This window comes from Patagioenas fasciata, chromosome 8, assembly GCF_037038585.1.
Source record: "Patagioenas fasciata isolate bPatFas1 chromosome 8, bPatFas1.hap1, whole genome shotgun sequence".
Classification (NCBI taxonomy): Eukaryota; Metazoa; Chordata; class Aves; order Columbiformes; family Columbidae; genus Patagioenas; species Patagioenas fasciata.
In genome coordinates this window covers 16,182,039-16,202,397 of record NC_092527.1, presented here as the reverse complement: position 1 = coordinate 16,202,397, position 20,359 = coordinate 16,182,039, and the positions used below count along the sequence as shown (strand labels likewise).

The following is a 20,359-nucleotide window of genomic DNA, read 5'->3' as shown; positions in this document are numbered from 1 at the left end:
TAGCATGGTTTAGGAAGAGCCTACAGCCTGTGTTATCCAGCATCAATACAGACCACTGTCAGAACACCGTGTAAGAACACCAGCCTAGGAACCTCGCAGAGGGAGTCATGGATTTCAGAGCACACTGCAAAGGAAGATATACCCGAGGAACAAACACAAGTTAAGATGAAAACCGAAGCTGAGGAACTAAGGTTTAGAATAAATCTGACCATATTTTAGATCACATAACAATGTGGGACAGCAAAGGCTTGAAACAAATGTTCAAATGCATGACACTAAGAACCAGTTCTGGTCTAGGAAAGGGTGAAAAATGCAGCTCCTTCAACTACTCAGAAAGATCAAAAGCATAAAAGCAGGGAAGATGAAATTATCACTTCCCTGCAGTGCTAGAACTAGAGCAGCTATAGCTTATGCTCTCAAGGGAAAGCAGTCTCTACATCACTCAAAGCAATAGTTTCCTCAGTTTGACTTTTTCAATTCTTTCCCACAGGTGCAAGTCTATATGTGGACTCTTCAGATGACTTAACAAACTGGTGTCTGTTCATTGGGAAGGACATTACTAATCTACAAAACTATGATGTCTAGAATGAATACTTTATGGTACCCTTGAGACTAAGAGTATCACTGTTATCAGTTGTGGTGGTTTATGGACTGATCTGCAACTGAAACAGCCAAAGAATAATGTACATATCCAGGTCATATCTTGTCATTTCTCCAGCATTTACAGCAGGAGTAGCATGCACAATCACATGCATAAGTATTTGCAGCAATAGGATCTTACAGTGTGCCACTCCATTAAAAAGGTTTCGTCCTCTCGTTCTCTTTCCTTTTACTCACAATACCTTTTTGGACAGTGCAACAAAACAAATAGTGAAAGAAGAGATCAATAGTACTGTGTGAGAAATGCTATAGCTGAGAGATAACAATAGCTTTTCCTTTTCTATTTCAGAATAGAAGAAATAAAGACTGAAAAGGAAAGCAAGGGAGTAAATCAAAGACAGCTGGTAATAGAAGCAAAGCCGTTGAAGCTATTCACCATCTGCTGTTAAAGCAGAATAAACTCACACGGGACTAGATATTCAAAGGAGTTCTGTTCTCATTTAAGCATAAAAATAAATGGCATTGAAAATATATAAAAATAAATTTCAAACAAAACAAAACCAAACAAACACAAAAACACCACCACAAACAAAAAACTCACACCACCAAAATCAGCTCAATGACTGTTTCGGATTGGTTTTGTTTTTTTCAAGACTTGGTCACAAGTGTCATGGCAAAAGCCAAAGAGCCAAGGGGTGCTGAGTTCCTATGAAATGCTTTTCCTACTTAGAGGTGGTGAGAGCAGAGATATTTCACGCTGTGCTGCATATTGGTAATTTAAGTCCCAGTAAACAGCGTAGTATCCATAAATGTTACAAGTAAGGGGCTGCAGGCTTCTGTGCTGATAATAGAGAAAAGATGAGCAACTAAATACTCCTAAAATAGGAGTAAATGAACTAAAACCTTCCTGTCTACATGGAACTGCAATGGGAAGCAAAGCTGGGATGTATTTAGAAATCATCAGGTAAAATACACATTTGAAATACACTGGCCATATCACAGATAGGCTATCAAAGCACTCAGTGGGCAGTACAGGGCCACTCTGAGCCTCTCTGAGCCACACAGGCAAAGTGAAATGACGCTGGTTAGGGAGCCTCTGCAGAAATCTTGTGGTGTTCCACATTTACCGCCTTCTCTTCTGTGTAAGCTCAGGGGCAATACATGCAGTAACATGCTTTAGACAGAGATAAATATGTGTTGTTGAAAGGAGAGCTGATGTCTATGTCCAATCCTTCCCCACTCTTCTCCTTTGTAACCAGCCTGTACTTTTAAGACAGATGAAGTGTTGGGAAACAACACACCAGTGAGTGTTCACTACCTCTCCAGTGGGCCTTGCTCAGTATGGAAGGTATGCTCTGGACTACATACAGACCTGTACAGAAAACCAAGGGCCAGAGAAATAAGGTTTCTCTGATGGTAAGAGATCCCTTCAGGCAAGGATGAGGCATATTGATAATGTACCATGCCCTAAACAAGCTCTTCTTGAAGACATATGTGGTGTATTGGACAAACTTGAGCCTCTATACACAGAAGAAATTCACCACGGAAAAGTATCACATGTAAAAATATATAGGTCTGTTTTGTTGTAGGTTTGTGTGTGTGTGTTTTGGTTTCTTTTTAATTTTTGTTTTCTTTTTAAATAATATGGATTCATCTCTCTGTTCTGTCAGTATGAAGTAGTTCTTAGAATAACAAAAACTCAGATGTCAGAAGCTTTCTTAATTCCCTAAGGCCAAGATTCCTTAAAGCAATCAAAAATCTACTGAAATTCTGAAGGAAACAGGTGCCTTACTCCCCTGGGAATCCTTGAAAACCCCCGTCTAAATGAGTAATGCAGTTATAATGGGTACTTTTCTTCAGGTTTACAGAAAATCAGATGTGCTACATCCATTGTTGCCATGTGGTTCACAGTCAATTCTTAATGCACTCTGTAGAAAATATACCCCTTAATTGTCTCCTTTAAAGTTCATTCAATATCCAAACTATCAAATACTGTAAAAACCCTTTATGTTATATGGACTGTCAAAATATTTACACCATATTCACTAACAAGCAGTGCAGTACATAAAAGATAGGTGGTTGCATTAGTTGTCTGAATACACCGCTGGCATAATAGAGCCATAATTTTTTTTTAGTGTCTCCTCAAAACATTAATATTGGTTTCTTTCTTTCTTTCCTTTTGAATCAGGCTATAGAGTGCATTAGCCAGGAGGAAAATAAAGATTTCAAACTCTCCCTTCTTCTCCTTGTACATTATTAATTGTCACATATTAGAGAAGAAAATTCAGCACAAAAGACCTTTAATCTTCTATCTCATATATGTGTTTATTTTTTTCTTTAGAGATAGGTTGTTGTCACCTGAAATCCCTTCATTAAACCTCTGCTATTACCTTTAATTTTTGTGAGTTTTCTCTTCCCATGTGAACAGCTTCAGAAAAGAAGCTCATCTTAAAAAATAGAACAGTTAACCGTTCTATTTTCAGTGGTTCCTAAAACCATATTCTCTATGTGTAGTTTGTCATGTAGGATCAGTAAATTGACAGAAATTTAGGAGCAAGAACATTTAATTTTGTGTTATTTACAATGACCAAAATTTGGAAACCTCTGTGTTCTAGTAAAGTCAATGGAAGATCAACAACAGGAAGGTTCCAAGCAGGTAAATAGGACACCTTACATAAACAGTGCAAATATTCTCAATAAAGATTTTTTTTTTTCTTTTCGGATAGGCTGACTGTAAAATACGAAAGTGTTTTTTTTTTAAAAAAAAAAAACCCAATCAGTAAATATTTCTGGGCCTATATAAAAATCCTAGATGCTGTTATGGATAGTTGAAATTTCCTGCAAACAGCATGGAAAACAAGCATATTCATGAGGATGTCTGCAAACTCCAAATAAGAAACAAACATGCTTTGAGAAAATACCAGTACACTAATCCAAATAGGCAACTTCATTACAAATATTATTCCTGTAGGATGTGTTCATCTCTTTACAATACAGATAGGACTGAATTTTTATTTCTATTATGTGTGAAAAAGCCAACTACACAGACTATCAATAAACTTCTGTGGTAGGCGTATGATGTGACACATGCAAAGTAGATATTAAGACCTTATTGTATCTTCTGAAACATTAAAATTTACTTAATCAGTAAAGCACACAGAAATACCTCACTAGAGCAGCCTGACAAGGCTAGAAATTATGCAGTGGTATAATACAAAAACACTATAGAGCAAAGAAGCTGATTTAAGCTCTGATCCTTGTCTGGCAACAAAAACCATATCTGTTCTGGTTCAATAGTCGCTGATATTGTGTTTTGTGTGAAAATTGAAAAATGTAGCAGATTTTTAAGAAGGTTGCTGGCCAGTATTCACCATCCTTTCTCCAAGCAGACAAAATAACTGTAAGCAATAGAGGAAAAATAAAGGAAATTCTAGCTTGTGGGAATCACTTGCAAGCACTTTTTAACCACTTCACTCGTTTACATTACTCACATGTTACTTCTCATTTAAATTCTCAAATTTTGCTGAATTTGAAAATGAGAGAGAAAAATCTTCTGGTATGCAAATGAGATCTAAAGCAAGGAAAAATATGAGAAAGTTGATATGTGGGAGAGGATGAGAAAGAAAAAGCCCTCCTGGGATCTATTTATGTTCTCATAACTCCAGCCATCATAAGTCCTTGTTCCTCCTAAATACTTCTGATGGTAGCATGGACATAAAAAAATGGAAGACTGAGCTTTTACCAAATCAATTGCACAAAACAAAATAAAGCCCACAGTGAGATTTCTGTTTGCTTTAGATTTCTGTAAAAAGGCGAAGTAGAATTAGTTACAGGTAGTCTCCTTGTGGCCCCTCCCTGGCTTTGTACAACCCATTCTGAGGCAACACAGCCAGATGACACCCAGGGAGAACACATGAAGAAAATAATAGAATAGTGCGTGGAAAAGCGTTGCTACTAACAGCATGGGCTGGGATGACTTCCTGCAGAGACAAAGAGCCCATTCCTGGCTGATGGGTAGATGCTGAAGGAAAGCTGAGAGGTACAGTTCTGAACACACAGAAACTCAGGAAAGTTTGTGGTATTGGGAGGAATTCTTTCTTAAACCAAAGGTTCCTTTAAAAACTAATTTAAAGAAATATTCTTGTAAAAGTAGAAAATATTTGCAATTCAAAATCAGGTATCACTGGACTCTTTAAACGCTGAAGGTATTAGAATCAGAAATAAGATCAAGTTCTCTGATTTGCCATGCGAGGCACGTTTAGGACTCAAAGCTCTACACACCTGCTCACTTAGCACGTGTAAATGTTACCGTTATGTTGTGTTACCATTTACCACTTTCTGCAAGTGGAAGAAGAGTATGAAAAATGGCACGCATTAAAACTCCTGTCAGTCTGAGAACACTTATGAAAATACCATGTTTTATCAGATTTTTATCAGCTTGCCGCTTCTCCCTTCACTCAAGTATATATATGTACAACATTCAACCACCAAGAATTTATTTGAAATTCAATGCCAGAAGAAATACTTGTACTTGCAAATCAACAGGTTTTTAATCTCAACAAGAAAGACAAGTCAAGCACAAAACTAACTAGAAGGGTAAACTATGCAATTCTTTAAAACTGCATACATACTTTACTAACTCCAAAATATGCATTACTGATTGGAATGTGGAATACTGTACAAAAACTTAAGTCCATAAGCACTATTTAAAAAAAATACATGTTAAAAATATACAATATATTTAATTTAGCACCAGGTTCTGCTTCAGTGTAATGCATTTTAATATACTGATGTTTCTTCAGGAATAAGATGCTTCTTTCTGTCCTCAAATAATTTTGACGTAAGAAAAACACTATGCTCAAATCAGTTACATACAGTTTCACTTACAGTCTTACAGTATTGATGTGTAAACTGTTTTTGAAGGTTCTGAATTGTGAACACAGTGATGCTTAGGCAGCAATCATTTATGTTTGCAAATGCAGACTGTATCCTTTGTATAACCAGCCCCTCTTCTAGAAAATCTGGCCACACTTAAGTATGCAGAGAACAGAGAGCAATGACGCACATTCATTAAAAAAGCCAACTGTGGTTACCTCACCATTTGCATGCTCCATCACAAATACACCACTTCTAGAGGAAAACGGGATTTAAGTCAGTGCCCATGAAATTCCTGATATCTAGGCTGAGACTGTGACAACATACTGAATAAATAATATAATAAATCAACATATATTCTGGTAGAACAGAAATTTGCTTCTGCCTTGTACATTGTATAGTCATTTATTCTGGGGTGGCTTTGTGACCAAATTATACTCATTTGTCCATCATGTATTTGAGTACAGAAAATACAAAGAAATTAAAAGCAGGCCCTTGTCCACTCAGACTAGACTGAGTCAACCAGCTGCCAAAAGCTTTTTAATAATAATAGTAATAAATTACAGGGGATTGTAATATGCTAAGATTTCCTATCAAAAGGAATAAGTAAGACACCAACACTAAGTCCTAGTGCAGTTTTGCTAGGCCACTATTGCCATAGCTGTAAATACCCATGAAACAGAGCCATCAGGTTTCCTAAATGATGAAAAGGAACTAATTACTACATACTAGGAAACTACTGGCAAATTTCACCAAACCAAGTGAGAAGCAGCAAAACAAACAAGAAGATTCTTAAATCATGAGTTAATTGTACTGGAGACTGCATGATGCAGAGTCTGACTACAAAAAGACAAACAATGCAGCCCTATCTATATCACCACATTTTCTGGGTACTCCTGCCTTTACAAGAGGATCTCCAAGAACCATACAAAAAAAAAAACCAGGAGGGAAAAGCGGCACATTCAGTCGTGAGCTAAATTATAAAAAGCTTGCATTATTAATGGTTAAAACTCAGAGAAAAAACAGCAGTGCTTCTTTCTTAAGCTCATCCCTAGGAAAAACGTAAAAAAATAAAAGTCATTCTCAGGCATTCTTTCCTTTCCATTGCCATAAAGCTCGTCAATATTTCTCATATGAAAGCAGTATAATTTCTTCATTACAAAACCAATGTACATTTAAGAACATCTTCCACACATACTGAAGTTTTGCACAGTTTTGGTGAATTAAGATAAAAAAATAAGACTTCAAATTCAGACTTAGAAACTGAATTTACTGTCTTTATTACAAGGTTCACATATTTTATTTGGGTGCAATAAAGCAACCAATAATATAAATTACAGATGAATTGAATATTTATATGAATAAATACTTAAATTACTTTCCAAAAAGGCAATTAATTTGCAGTTCTATGTAAAAAAGAAATAATAAAAATAAAAAGTTTCACAATTACTACTGTAAAACCGTAGAAGTACAATTTTGACAAGAGTAAGGACTATCAGATATCCAAAACCTGCTTGTATATAAACTGTAAACCAAATCTCTCCACATACACCCATACTTAGTATGTTTTATGCGAATATCAGATTTCTGTGAACAAACATCTTGAACAGTGTAATACAAAATGCACAGCTGTGTGGGAAAGGTTTTGTAATTTTACTGGTTAATGACATATGTGCTACCTTGGTTGATCACATTTTCGAGCACTAGGAACATTCAGAGACTTCTTCAGGATTCTTCCTGATACACTGCTCGTTTAAATGGCATTATTTTATGCGAGTATTGATTTGTCATTCAGTACACTGGGAATGCATTATGAATACAACTTTGTTAATTTAGTGGTCTCACTGTAAGAGCGTTTGCCCAATGAATGGACACTGAAATGTCTAGAAGTTAATTGAGTTACGTGATGGTAAAGAAAATATTACATTACAGCCTCTGACAAGCTGCTAATTTGCTAGAGTTGCTGATGTTTTCCACTGGCCTTTTTATATTGATACTGATTTGTATTGATGTACCTGTGCTATTTTGATTTGCTTTTTTTCTGAGTAACTGGAAGTTCAATTTGTATTCTTCATTCCATTCAACAAGACTCATTAAACCTCTAGCTCGACCTCCAGCTCTATAAGCAACAAGAGCTGACGTTTTGATTCTGGGCTTTCTTCTACATCAGCCATAGAAAGGCAGCCCAGGGCTCATTCAGGTGGGCAGAGACCAGAATGGCACCGTCACCCTGGTGCAGTAAACTCCAGCTTCTCTTTTCCCATGCTGTGTTTCCTTGTGACATAGCTGGCGGATGCTGTATGCTGCCAGTATAATTTCAGGAAGAACCTAGATTATTGCTATAAATTTCACCCACAATTTATAGCCAATTTGACACACTATCATGAATATGCTGAGCAGATATCAGCTGATAATAGCAATTATACAGCACAGTTGGCTCTGCAATCACCACTACAATTTGTGTGTATAAGGTATTAGAACTTTTCAGGAGGCTTTAATGATAACATTCCTGATTGTGAATTAGACAGATGAAAAGCAGTTGAGTGCATTCTCAATTTATTTTTAAATCATGAAAAACCTTTTGGTTACTAACAAAAACACATCCCACACTCAAAAATAACCAATCGACCTTTGTCTTTTTTATAATTAAATTAACAGATCCAAAAAGTATGAAAAGTTTACCTGTAGACAAATACAGGCATGTGCCCATGATGGTCTTGAAAAGCATGGTTATCTTACAGCTTACCTAAAGCACTATCATCTCATAGGTGCTGAAGAAGCTGTCAAGACATATTTTCTACAAATCTAAATGACAACTGTTAGAGTAAATCACAGTGTCCACAGACCTCACTCAACAGAAGGAGAAAAATGAAAGCCACAGCTGACATGGAGCCCTGGCATTCAAATTTTACAGCTGGTGTTACAACACATAACTAAGCAGAAAAATGTACTGTGTTCTTTGCTTTTCGTGCATTTTTCATAGGTGAAGGAAAATGGTTTTGCTTCAAATATATTCCAATTGTGTAACGTTTAAGAATGCGTATGGGTTTTTAGATACATTAACAGTCAAATCTGAAATCTATTTACATCTGTGACAATCTTCCAGATGACATCAGAAGAAATCTTTCTACATGCTTTTTTATCAAGTAATCATTAGAACTTCTGCTGCTAAACGGCATACAGATGTAAATCATGCTATATCTAGAGTACTTTCCCATATTCAAATTAAAATAGCAGTTCCAGATAGAATTCTACAAAGTAGTTTGCTTGTGGTATTTTCTGTAAGTGCTTAAGAAACTACACTTCTTTATTCAGCTCAAAGAATAATAAATCTATGGATAATATTGTTAACTGATTTTTCTTCTCACACACTTGTCTACATTCGGGAAATTTAAGCTATCTTTGTTAATTACAGTGCTTTGTAGCTGTTCACAACATTCTTGCATATTGATTTAGTGCACTGTTCCTCAGGGGAAAATGTTACCTTTAATCACTCAATAAAGTGAACCAGACACTGAAGCACTGTTGAAAGTCAAATGAGAATAACATCGGGATAGTAAAAACTCCATGCCTAATGAGCAGCAGTAAATAACCATGTATAGCTCTTACAATGATCCAGTTCTGGACATCCTCTGGGCTTTGACCCTTGTCACTTAAGCCACTAAAAACCAGTCATTAAATATCCTCATTTCCTACTTGCACTGTAAGTAAGGTCAGTGAGCTGCAGCCAGGCTCAAACTCGCAGCAGGATATTCTGAATTAGGTGTTTGAAGCCATTACTTAGTAAGCAGAAATGGATTCAGTGGAGGGACCAACTTCATCTGAGGTTCTGAAAAAGTTACAAACAGAAGGAAACAGAATTTTGGACTTAATTTCTCATACAAAGTCTGGAATTAAGTCTTTAATTTATGCTACATTTAACTACTGGAAGTATTGCTGTTTACATGATAGGAGGATCTGGACACAACTAGTGCACAGAATCATTTGTTGCTATCGCCATCTCTCGAAGTTTCTGTCCCCACCCTGTAAACAGTAGCATGGCTAAGAGTAACAGGAGAAGGAACTCTGTCCCATTACTAATGAACTACTACTTTATTGTATCTTGGATTGAAATATCTATAAATGTTTGCAGCTAACTTCAAGTACAAAAGATTCTTTTTATCAAGCATACTGGGATGAATTTACAACAGCCACATGCACTCATGAAAGATCCATGCTGTGTTTAATTGTAAGAAGCAGTGGTAACAGCGGTGGCAGATTGTTCCATGGAATTATATATAATTTACATCTGAGTCCTCCCTGGTATGGATTAAGAGCTATTGTGTGTTATATTACAGACACTAATCTTGGATAGATCCAGTCAGAGATAATGCTAATCAGCATGCTATCCTGCATGGCTCTTTTGGAGTTTTACCTCTTAAAAAGATTCACGAGTTGTGATTTGACAGTCCAATTCACTGAAAGGCCAGGACAAGAAGGAAGAACTGACCTTTATGAAATTCAGGAAGGAAGAAATGGAGCTGTTATTTCCTTATCTTTTGCAGAAGAAAGGCAAATTTATGTTTTCCACACTCTACCTCATTCTGCCTCCATGCCAGGGTCACATGGTGAAGTTGCACATCCAGGTTAGCTGTCTACCAAGTCACAGAAATCTCTTCCCTTTGCTTTTGTAGCATCTCCTACTGCTTATCTCCTGTGGTGAAAGCAGTTTCAGTGTCACAATCTGCTCCTAACTGGGTGAACCGGAGTTAAGGTAAACCAACAGCATAATTCTACACAGTCATATGCTTTATCACCCTGCATGACTACACACCATACCTGCTGATACCTTGTTTGAGAGAGTTGTGTTTGCTTAGTAGGAAAATAGCATTATTTCAAAGGAGCTGTTGAACTAATAACTTGCAATCCTTTGCCTTAAGGCTGGATCAATAGGACTGTGGTTTCAATACTTCACGTAGCAAGACAGAAGCATCAGGAAGAAGGCCATCTGCTGGGAAACCAGTAAAATTTTCTGGTATTGGGTTTGTAAGTATTTTCTCTGCTTTAAACAGAAAATACTGCAGATAAAATAATAAATACAGCTAAGTTTAGCATAAGCTGAAGAAAACACATGGAAGCCTGTTAAACAGAAAACATGTTATTGCAAGTGTGCAAGCAAAGGAACAAGAGCTGGCAACATGGCTGATAAAGAGTTAGATAAGGGCCAACAATAAGCAGGATACCAGCAATTCATCTGAGATTAACAAGGTTCTACACAGGACACCTGTGGGATGCTAGAGAGGTGATCAGGAAACATCCAGATATAGCATTTAAAGATAAGCACTATGAGCTGAATGTCTTGTGCTGGTAGCAATTGACATCTAAGTGCACCTTGTGCATGGATAAACAAACTAACCAATTAACACACAATTTACAGTGAAAGAAGAAAGCATGATCCAGCATATAAGGATCAGACTACAGTATATGTAAAAGGGTATGACAGCTCAAATTCAGGCTGCTGGACAGATGAACAAGGCCTCTGCCTTTGCTTTGGTCACCATAAACAGCCAACATAATCTCTTCCAGTCTTAGCATAAACAACCTTTGCAGAAGTCAGGGCTTTTTACTTGAATCTAACTTTCCTTATTTTCTTTAAAGTGGGTCAGTTTTAAGACTTTATATGTGATTTCTTCCAAATAACCATGCTCTTATGTTCCTGCTTCAGCAGGGGGATTAGACTAGATGATCTCTCAAGGTCTCTTCCAATCTCTAACAGTCTGTGATTCTTTTATTACTTGTTTTTTATAAGCAATTCTTCATTTCCAAACACTAACAGCAGAGCTTTCCTTTCAGGAACACCTCCCCTTTTTGTTTCATGTAATGTGATAAGGAAAGCCTAACTGAAAGAGCTGCAGTAATATAGAAAATATAGTCACACACAGTCCAGTTCAATAAGGAGACAGAACACAGAACTGTAATGTAAAATTACAGGTAAATACATTAAGCTGCTGCATTGGTTTACTAAATGAAATCCTAATTGCACACTATGTCATGCTCTGATAGTAGCACATGGATAAGAAAATCTTAAAGTGCTTTAAATAAAGGGAGAAAGAAGTCTTCAGAATGTAAAGCAATTTGATTTTCAATAGCAAATCACTTTTTTCATTAAGAGATTAGTAAATTCACCTGGAAGTAAACTCTATGAAAAAGCTGCTGCATATTCTTCATAAATACAAATAATTGTCTGGCACAAACTTGAACTTGAAACTCCAGTCTTTGACTAGCAGTGAACTGCATGGGCACTGCACTTGATCTGTTTGTCTCCATCAAACTGTTAACACTTCGAACTTTTTTCCCCTTTGTGATCACATTATCTTTATTACCTCTCATTTTTGGTGTCTACAATATATATTCAGAAAAACTGCTGCCTTCTATCTTAAGACAATGCCTATTCTTCAGAATATAGTTTCCAGTTAAAAATCAGTCAAGAAGGACAATGTATTGTAAAATAATAAGAAAGCTCATTTCACATTAGCAATTAGCCTATTTACATTAATTATTCAATTGCCTCATTCTGTAATTTCCCTGCCGTTCTTTTGTGCTTTGTTTCTCCTTGCAGTATGTTACAGCTCACATTACCTCACTTAGATGCTTTGCTCCCTTCTAAGAGAAGCGATGAGTCTAAAACATTTATTCTGTTTGCTAATAACCTGTCTGTGTAGACACGTTGGAACAGTAATGGCACTAGAAAAACAATTCCAAAGCCTTCAAAAGAACCGACAGACTGAAACAACCATTATGACCCAAGTGGAATGACGTAGTCTGTGAAGGATCATCTTTCTCAGAAAACACTGAAACATCTCACATTTAAGGAAGAAGCCGAGAACTAAGAGCTGATGAAGTATTTAGGTTTTGTCATATGGGTCTGACTTGGCTTGAGACATCCATGATCAAGTATCAGAATGTACTATAGGATCTAAACACAACTCCAAGTACCGCACTATCTGTGAAAAATACTATCAGAATGTCCAGTAGGTGTTTGATAGACATATGTTCTAGAAATATATAAAAAAAAGTGTTCTGTCTCACAGCAAGTAAACAGATGACCATAGCTCTAATAACTGTGCGTAAATCCACCCTTATAGAGAATAGATTTAAAACTGCAAGGACAAACAGGTTTGTGCATAGTGCCTCAATAAAACCTGCGTGTGTAGGTTATAAGTATTATTGCTTTATAACTCTTTCAAATTTAGTAAAATTACAGTATTATTTCTAGTTAAAGGCCATGGTGCAAAACCAAAGTGAGCTTAGCATCGATCCTTCAAATGCTAGACACAGATTTTCCAGCCTGGCTTGTCTCATTTGCTCTCTACAACTACCTGACAGGAGGTTGTAGCATGGAGGGCGTTGGTCTCTTCTCCCAAGTAGCAAGCGACACAGCAATAGGAAATGGCCTCAAGATGCACCAGGGGAGGTTTAGATTGGATATTAGGAAAATTTATTCACATAAACAGTTGTGAAGCAGTGGAACAGGCTGCCCAGGGAAGTGGTTGAGTCCCCATCCCTGGAGGTGTTTAAAAGACAGACCGACGAAGTTCTTAGGAACATGGTTTAGTGCCAGTTAGGTTCATGGTTGAACTCTACAAATGTGTAAAAGCTAACAGGTACATCGTAATTGACCACTTTTATTTTAACTGGTTTTATCATTTGAGTTGGGAATTCTCTGTTTCCATTCCAGATGTTTCCCAATCACAGGATAATTTAGATATGAGGTTTTGCATGCAGCCATTTTTGGATGCATCTTCCAAGGCCTGCAGAAGACAGTGAAAAAGCTTTCAATGTATTCAGGAGATCTTGAACAAGATCTGTCTCCCAACAAAGTACCTCATCAACAATTCTAAAAGGGAAAAAAAAAATCCCAGGTCCTTGGCTCAGATTATTTAAGCAGAGAATCTATCTGTGCACTTTCTCAAATAGAAGTAAAAGTTAGATAACGATAAAGCAGTGAATTAGAAAATAGATCATTAATATCAAGAAGGCTGTACTATGGCTGGATTTACAACACTTGCTTTACATCTTCCTAACATGTATTTATCGAATGATTGAAAGGTTCTTCTTCAAGAACAGAAGAAAAAGTGTGCTTTTATGTTCAAAGCAGGAAACCGTATTGACTGTTAGATGTTTTTCAAACCAAACCACTAGCATTTCTGTGTCCCTTAGAAAATATTACAATACAAGCTATATTTTATAAGATATCATTCTCGCAGTTCAGCTACACCAATATGCCTAGTGTTGCTGCTGCTGTTTGAGGACTCAAAATTAGCAGACTTTCAGAAATATTAAGTCTTGAATGCTTTATTGAGAGCATCTGATTCATTTTCCTCTTGAAAACGTCTGCAACATGATCCTGTGAAACTGAAAATTGTCTTCCCTGGCTCCCCTGACCTCAGGGATTATTCCACTTCTGCTTCTCTCTCAGCATTTTTCAATCCATCCATCAACTTGCTCTGATCAGCTTCTTCCCAGTTTGCCACTCCTTAGCCAGTAACTGCACTGCCACCCTGACCACCCTTGATAACAGTTCTCCACAAGAGGAACCACATGACCACAATCACATTTTAAAGGTACAATCTTTAGGGTAACGACCTCATGTTTCCAGATCTGTGATATCAGTCTCTGAACTTTCCTTTCAACCTGAAGACAAGTAGAGACCTGATACTGCTACAGCAGATTTTGTCATAATGTATTATATACACTATACATCCAAGAGATCCTTTTTATATCATGGATAAATCACAATCATAAAACATTGGTCTCAACTAAAACTGGGGAAACATTTAGAGATGAGCCCCCCTGCCCCGCAAACAGCAACACACTCCTATGTTCTGAGTGGAAAATAACCAAATGCAGAAGAAAATGTGAGTGAAAAGTATAACATTTCAAGTTAAAACAAACAAACAAACAACAAAAACACCCCAACAAAAACAACAACAATAAAAAACACACCACACAGAAATATCAAAAGAAACAGCTGACAAACCAGGGGGAACGCGAAAAAAAATACTGAAACAGATTTCAAGCAGAAGAGAAAGGTTAAAGAACGAATTGGAAAAAACTAACAGAAGTGCTACCTGTTTCAGCCACCAGCATCCTTTTGTTAAATACTTATAGGAGGAAAAGGCCTCTGGCTTTCCTGCCATATGGAATTCTATTCCCAGTGTCTTATGCCTGCAATAAATTGAAAACTACCATTTGCTAATGTCTGTGATAGAGTTCGGCAAAACTCTCCAACATACAGGGAAGGCTGGTAGCTGTCTCTTTGCTTGGAATGGGTTACACAGAGGTTTGTAAAGAAAATGCCAGTTTAAAGCTAAACTTGGCCAAAACAATGGGGGTGTCTCCCTTCCTAGCCCTTTTGCGAGAAAGACCTTCCATCCTGAACACCAAATTACTTCTCAGCTTTCAAAGTGTACCAGCAACTGAAATCTTGGCAAAGAATGTTCTGAATTCAGTTTTGTCCATCTTGACACATCTTCGGGATGCCCTTTTGTAAGTTAGATTCATCTGCCCACATTTACCAATTCGCAGGTAAGAAATCGGAATACAATTTTTAACTTCCTGGTTATCGAAATGATCAGAATTTACCTTTAAGTAAATTTAGACCAATTTCTTAATTTTCAGAGTCAAAATTAAGTCATAAACCTTTTCACTCAAATCTAAGGCAACTCTTAACTATTCAAATGAAACAGCTATTTTTTGTACAAAATATATAGGCACCAATTATCTTATATCCCAAGATAGTCTCAAGTGACACCTTAATCACTTACTCTGATTCTCCTTAATTTTAGAAGTTTGAGAACTGAGCATCATTGCATTGTAGCACCTAAGTGAGCACAAGCCACTTTAAACGTTCATTGCTTCCCAATCCAAATGATCATCTAATTTTATGATCTCTAAAAGGACTAAAGACGGTTTTAAGTTATAAATAACATTTTAAGATACCTTATTTTAAAACAACATTTTTTCTTTAGAAACTTTAAAAAAATCACCCTATATTGAAGGGGTAAACTATCTAGTTTTTGGCAGGGATCTATTATTCAAACATATCAAAAAAGAATTTACATCCAAAATTCAGTTGCACCCTACAGTTTGTATGTTTAATGTTTGTTTGGTTTTTTTAATCAAGAAAAGAGTAAAGCCTATTCAAAATGAGCTCAAAGCATCTGTTAGTGGATTTCAGATCACTGAGAGACAAATAGAGATGGATGCAGTTGAAGCCAATATTTGTTGAAAAAGTAACTTTTTGTGAATAAGAAAGGAAACACTCAGATTTGAAGACGACTTTTTTACCACAGATTTTACCACTGACAAAGCAGGTAAGCAAAGGTCTATTGGCCTCAGCAAAAACATGTAATTCTGTAACAAACAAATACCTACCTTTTCAGTACTGCTGTAATACATCTCTTAGTGCATTGCATTCAAAAAGCCCTTAACATGAGGCAGAATATTGTACTCCCATTTTAAGGTCCAAACTGGGATATAAGAAAATACAGAAATTGTAAACGATGTGAAGGTCCTGATTATATGTGTTTTGAGAGATGTTTGTGGCTTTAAGAACCTGTTATCGTAACACTAGCCAACATTAAGCACTAGGCAGCAGTTCTTTCCACAGAAACATCCACTTATCCAAATGATGATTATATTATTGTCCCATTGGTTCAAGTGGCTAGCCACAATTCTGGGCTTTGCAGAATAGCTTTTATTTCTATTGCCAATTTCTCCTACAAGTCAGAGATATTCTGCTGTATTTTTCTTCATACACAAAACACATATAGAATGTCCTAGTTCCCCAAATACAATACAAAACAACAACACACAAAAGATCCTACATAGACCTGTACAACAGAAGTCACAATCTTTATTTTAATAAGTAGTAAATAAAGAATAAAAACCAGAATTTTGGTTGGATCAAAAGTTTTGGGGTTGCCTTCCTCTCCTCACTCCTCCTGGCCAAACTGGAGGTCAATTCAATAAAGAGGTGTTTGGGTTTTTTTCTGGAAAAAAAATAAGTTAAAGTACTGACATACTTTCTAATATTTTGCTCTGGGTTTTTTGTTGTTTTTTCCTCAATGTTTGTTTACATTACAAAAGGTAACATAGACGCTACATAAGACTACAAAACATTGAGGACTGCATCTATAAGGGCCTCACGTTTGGCTGCCACCACTCCAGAGGAGTTACAAGGCCACTGAGTTGTTCACTAAGGATTACGATGAATCTGACCAGCACTGCAGAAGCTGAACCAGCTAACCCAGCAAATAGGTATCAAAGCAGCATTTGTGTGGATCTCCACAAAGAAAACCACTGAGTTTTGTGCTGGGAATCTATCTTAATTATCTTTGTCAGGCTCCCTGGGAGGAGGACAAATGAGGTACTTTGCTCACTTTTATAAATGTCACTGGATAGTCACAGTTTCTTAAGATATGAACAGCATGAGCTGAGAAACTAAAGAAAGGTCATGAATTCTTCAACTCCTGCAGTGATTAACAGACTAATCTGAAAGCCACTGAGGTCAGTAGAAAGATTGCACAGGCATTAGCTCAAGCACAGATGACTTCTTGAGGCTTGAATTATGTTCATAACTACACATACCAATATATATGGATGTGAACTTCCCACAAGCGGGGAAAACACTTACCATTGGACCACACAGAAAGATCACGGTTGAAAATACTTTTGAAAAATGTCCAGAGATTAAATTTTAATCAGTTTGTCTCTCAGAAAGAAACCACACCAAATGTATTATGTAAGAAAACAAAAAACCCTGCCTGCATCATTATTCATAAGAAATGGAAGTCTGGAGCATTTACAAGCTATTCATGACTGACTTCATTGTCTTTGACTAGAGAAGCCTATGAAATAGCAGTTTGCTGATGTCTTTCAACACATAAGGATTTGTGTATCATAAAAATATATCTGAAATATATGAAACACTAAACTTGTTCAGAAATCTTCCTTGCCTGGTTCAGTTTAGAATGCCCACATGTCTTCATCTTGTGCTTAGGCAATCAGGAAAATCGGATCAGCATCAGCTTAGTGCTTTGAACAAAGAAATATCAGACTTGCCAAAAACAGCAATGAAAAAATACTGAAATTTAATTTTAAAGGCTTTCCAGTCCCCTAATTACGTCAGCTATTAAGCCAGAATTCTTTTTTTCACATTTACCAAATATAAAAATCATTGCTAATACCTATGAAAATAAGATGTCTTACCTGTGAATTTGATATCAAAAATTCAGCTGCATAGCAAATGCTATGCAGAGCAAAAACCTCAGAGATGCAGGAACTCCAGCAGATGTGAAGGTAAACTAGGGATCAAACAGCAATTGTTCTTTCCATTTCATGAAAACTGCCTAAAATCATACACTCTCAAGTCTTTCTGAGAAAAAACAAGATCTTTCTATAATTTTTGTTTGCAAAAGAAAGCAAGAAAAAATGTTACCCCTGTTTAGAAAGTACAACAAGGATTAAACAGATATGAGTTCAAGTCCTTCTTGCAAATCATCTAAGGTAAAAACTTGAATGTCAGTCACCCACTTGCTATATCACTATGGTATTTGGCGATTTACTTCGGAGTCCCCCCCCCCACTCTGCCTTGGTCCCATTTCCTCCTGCTTGGCTTGCTAATTTACAGTAAGTATATTTTGGACAAAATATTCCTGAAAAAAGTACTCTGGTGTTATGAATCACAAATTAGTCTACCTAATCAGAAAAAAAAAAAAAAAACCACCAGATAAATCATATGTTAATAATAGGAATGGTGCAAAAATCTTGTTTTAACAGGCAGTAAGCTTCACAATGTCATAAGACGTTCCTCTTTGTGATGAAAGCCGGCAAGATTTATTTCGTGAATATGTGCTTACAGTTTTATTATATAAGAAATGAAGGATCAGCGTATTACCATGAAACCACGGAGCAATCCTGTTGGTGTTCCTCTCAAACCCAGCACGTCGAGGAATCTGCTCTTCTTTGAACCAGCGAACGATGACATCTCGGGAAAAGGGTCTAGAAGGACGCTCCCAGATGCTACTGTAAAGAAAGGCCACTAATTACAGAAAAGAGTCATACAGAGAATTAGCAGTGTATGAAAGCAAAGGACAATATAGATATTCATCAATTTTCATATACGTACAAAACATACAGCTACAAAACAGTATAAGTGCTGTTCAGTATAGCTCACTGAACAATTTTAACCTTTTTCAAATTTGTAAAAACTATTTTGAGTTTTTATGAAAACCAGAGTATTTTGATTTTACATTTGCAAGGGAACCTGAAACATTTTCTTAAGAACCGAACTTTAATTGAAAAACAGTTTACCTCCAAAGATGCAATGGACATTTCAGTCAGCTTTTCTCTTCCACCTCATTTTTATTCTAAAGTATGTATTGAGCAAGCAAAGTTTTTTTTGTGTTTTTTGTTGTTGTTTTTTTGGTGTTTTGTTTTGTTTGCTTAGAGTACACACTTTTTCACTGGCAGGAAATTCTAAATCGGGATCAACCCTACTAGGGTGTGCATCCAAACCAATAAGCATGATAGAGGGAATGTTTTGTTTAAACTCTTATGTTCCCTTTGCATTCTCTACTTGACAACCTTCCTTACTGTTTCCACTACTTTCTATGCAGTTTTACATTATTTCAGTTAGCAGGAGGCAAATCAGGTAGAATATGTGGAAAATCCATCCAGCTATCCCATATAAGGACTAAGGTATATTATTTCAAATGAAAGTATGGCTGCATTCCAATTAAGCATACAGTCTCATTTATCCTGATAACAGTAGTAAAAGGGAGGTTTTACAATAGATGCATGTATATTTTGAAATCCCATGGGTTTCTGGACACTCAAACAGTTAGCACAAATTCCCAGATCTTCATTACTGCTCTTCTTCAGATGAATAGGATGAAGGTTAGTGTAGGTATGTCTACTTGTACTATAATTTCACTTTCATTTGATGAGACACACACTTCACAGTGCCCAGTACAGTAGCTGGATACATACTTTCCTACTGTACCTGCCATGGAGCTGCCACTTAATGTTGTATATTTCTAGACATTATAATGGAGAACTATTACTAAAACTAAAATATCAGCTCAGGAGTCACCAAACAGTGTTGAATTAATTTGCAAGATAATAAAGAACCCTCAAAACCAACCAAGATTCTGCAATTCTTGACAGCAAGGTGCTCTTTAGAAAGGAATAAAAGTCAAGAGATAGATGCTATCTGCTTAATGATATTAGACTGAGTCCTCCTTTCAGCTTATCCTACTAAAACTAGTGATTGATTCTGTTGATATCAAGTGATGGAAACTGCAGTGAATGTAATAGTTATTGCCAAATTACACAAACACATGAGTAGATCTGACCAACATTCATCATAAAATACAAAGACACAACCATGAGTGAAGAAAATGAGAATTCCCTTATAGACATGCGTATAAAACAACACCCTATATGTGTTTCTTGTTTCTGTTTCTAAACATTTCCTACAAAGCAACAAGAAACCCTTTAAATCCAAGGGCTTTGCAGTCCATTCTTGTTTCTTAACTAATTTCTCTCTAATTCAGTTTAGTTTTGAAAGGCTTGTCAAATCCATTTTTTTTTAATGCTCTGGGCCAAATCTCAAAATTCCTCTGTGAGTTCCTATACAGCTACTATGGTTGTCCAGTAGGGGCAGGAGGAAAGAAGCACAACCACAAAAGAACAAACAAAAAACAAACAAACCCCACACCAAAACCTTTGTCTGTTCGTTACTTCATTGTGAAGATATCAAGAAAAATAAAGAGCCTTAGGAGATAAAATTATTAACGCTGCCTGTTTTTTGTCATACAGGCATAGCTTAGAAAGAGAT

At 36.5% G+C, this 20,359-nt stretch overlaps 1 protein-coding gene across 6 annotated transcripts in view; it reads right to left on the bottom strand.

The window, feature by feature from the left end:
• SH2D4B (SH2 domain containing 4B) overlaps positions 1 to 20,359 on the bottom strand; it is a 110,773-nt gene that overhangs the window by 11,666 nt on the left and 78,748 nt on the right. For 5 of the 6 annotated variants that reach the window (XM_071811753.1, XM_071811755.1, XM_071811758.1 and 2 more), the window contains one exon: positions 18,416 to 18,543. In XM_071811753.1, the coding sequence (XP_071667854.1) occupies positions 18,416 to 18,543 (128 nt within the window). The remainder of the gene's footprint in view (positions 1 to 18,415; positions 18,544 to 20,359) is intronic. The other variant, XM_071811756.1, reaches the window with a different exon arrangement.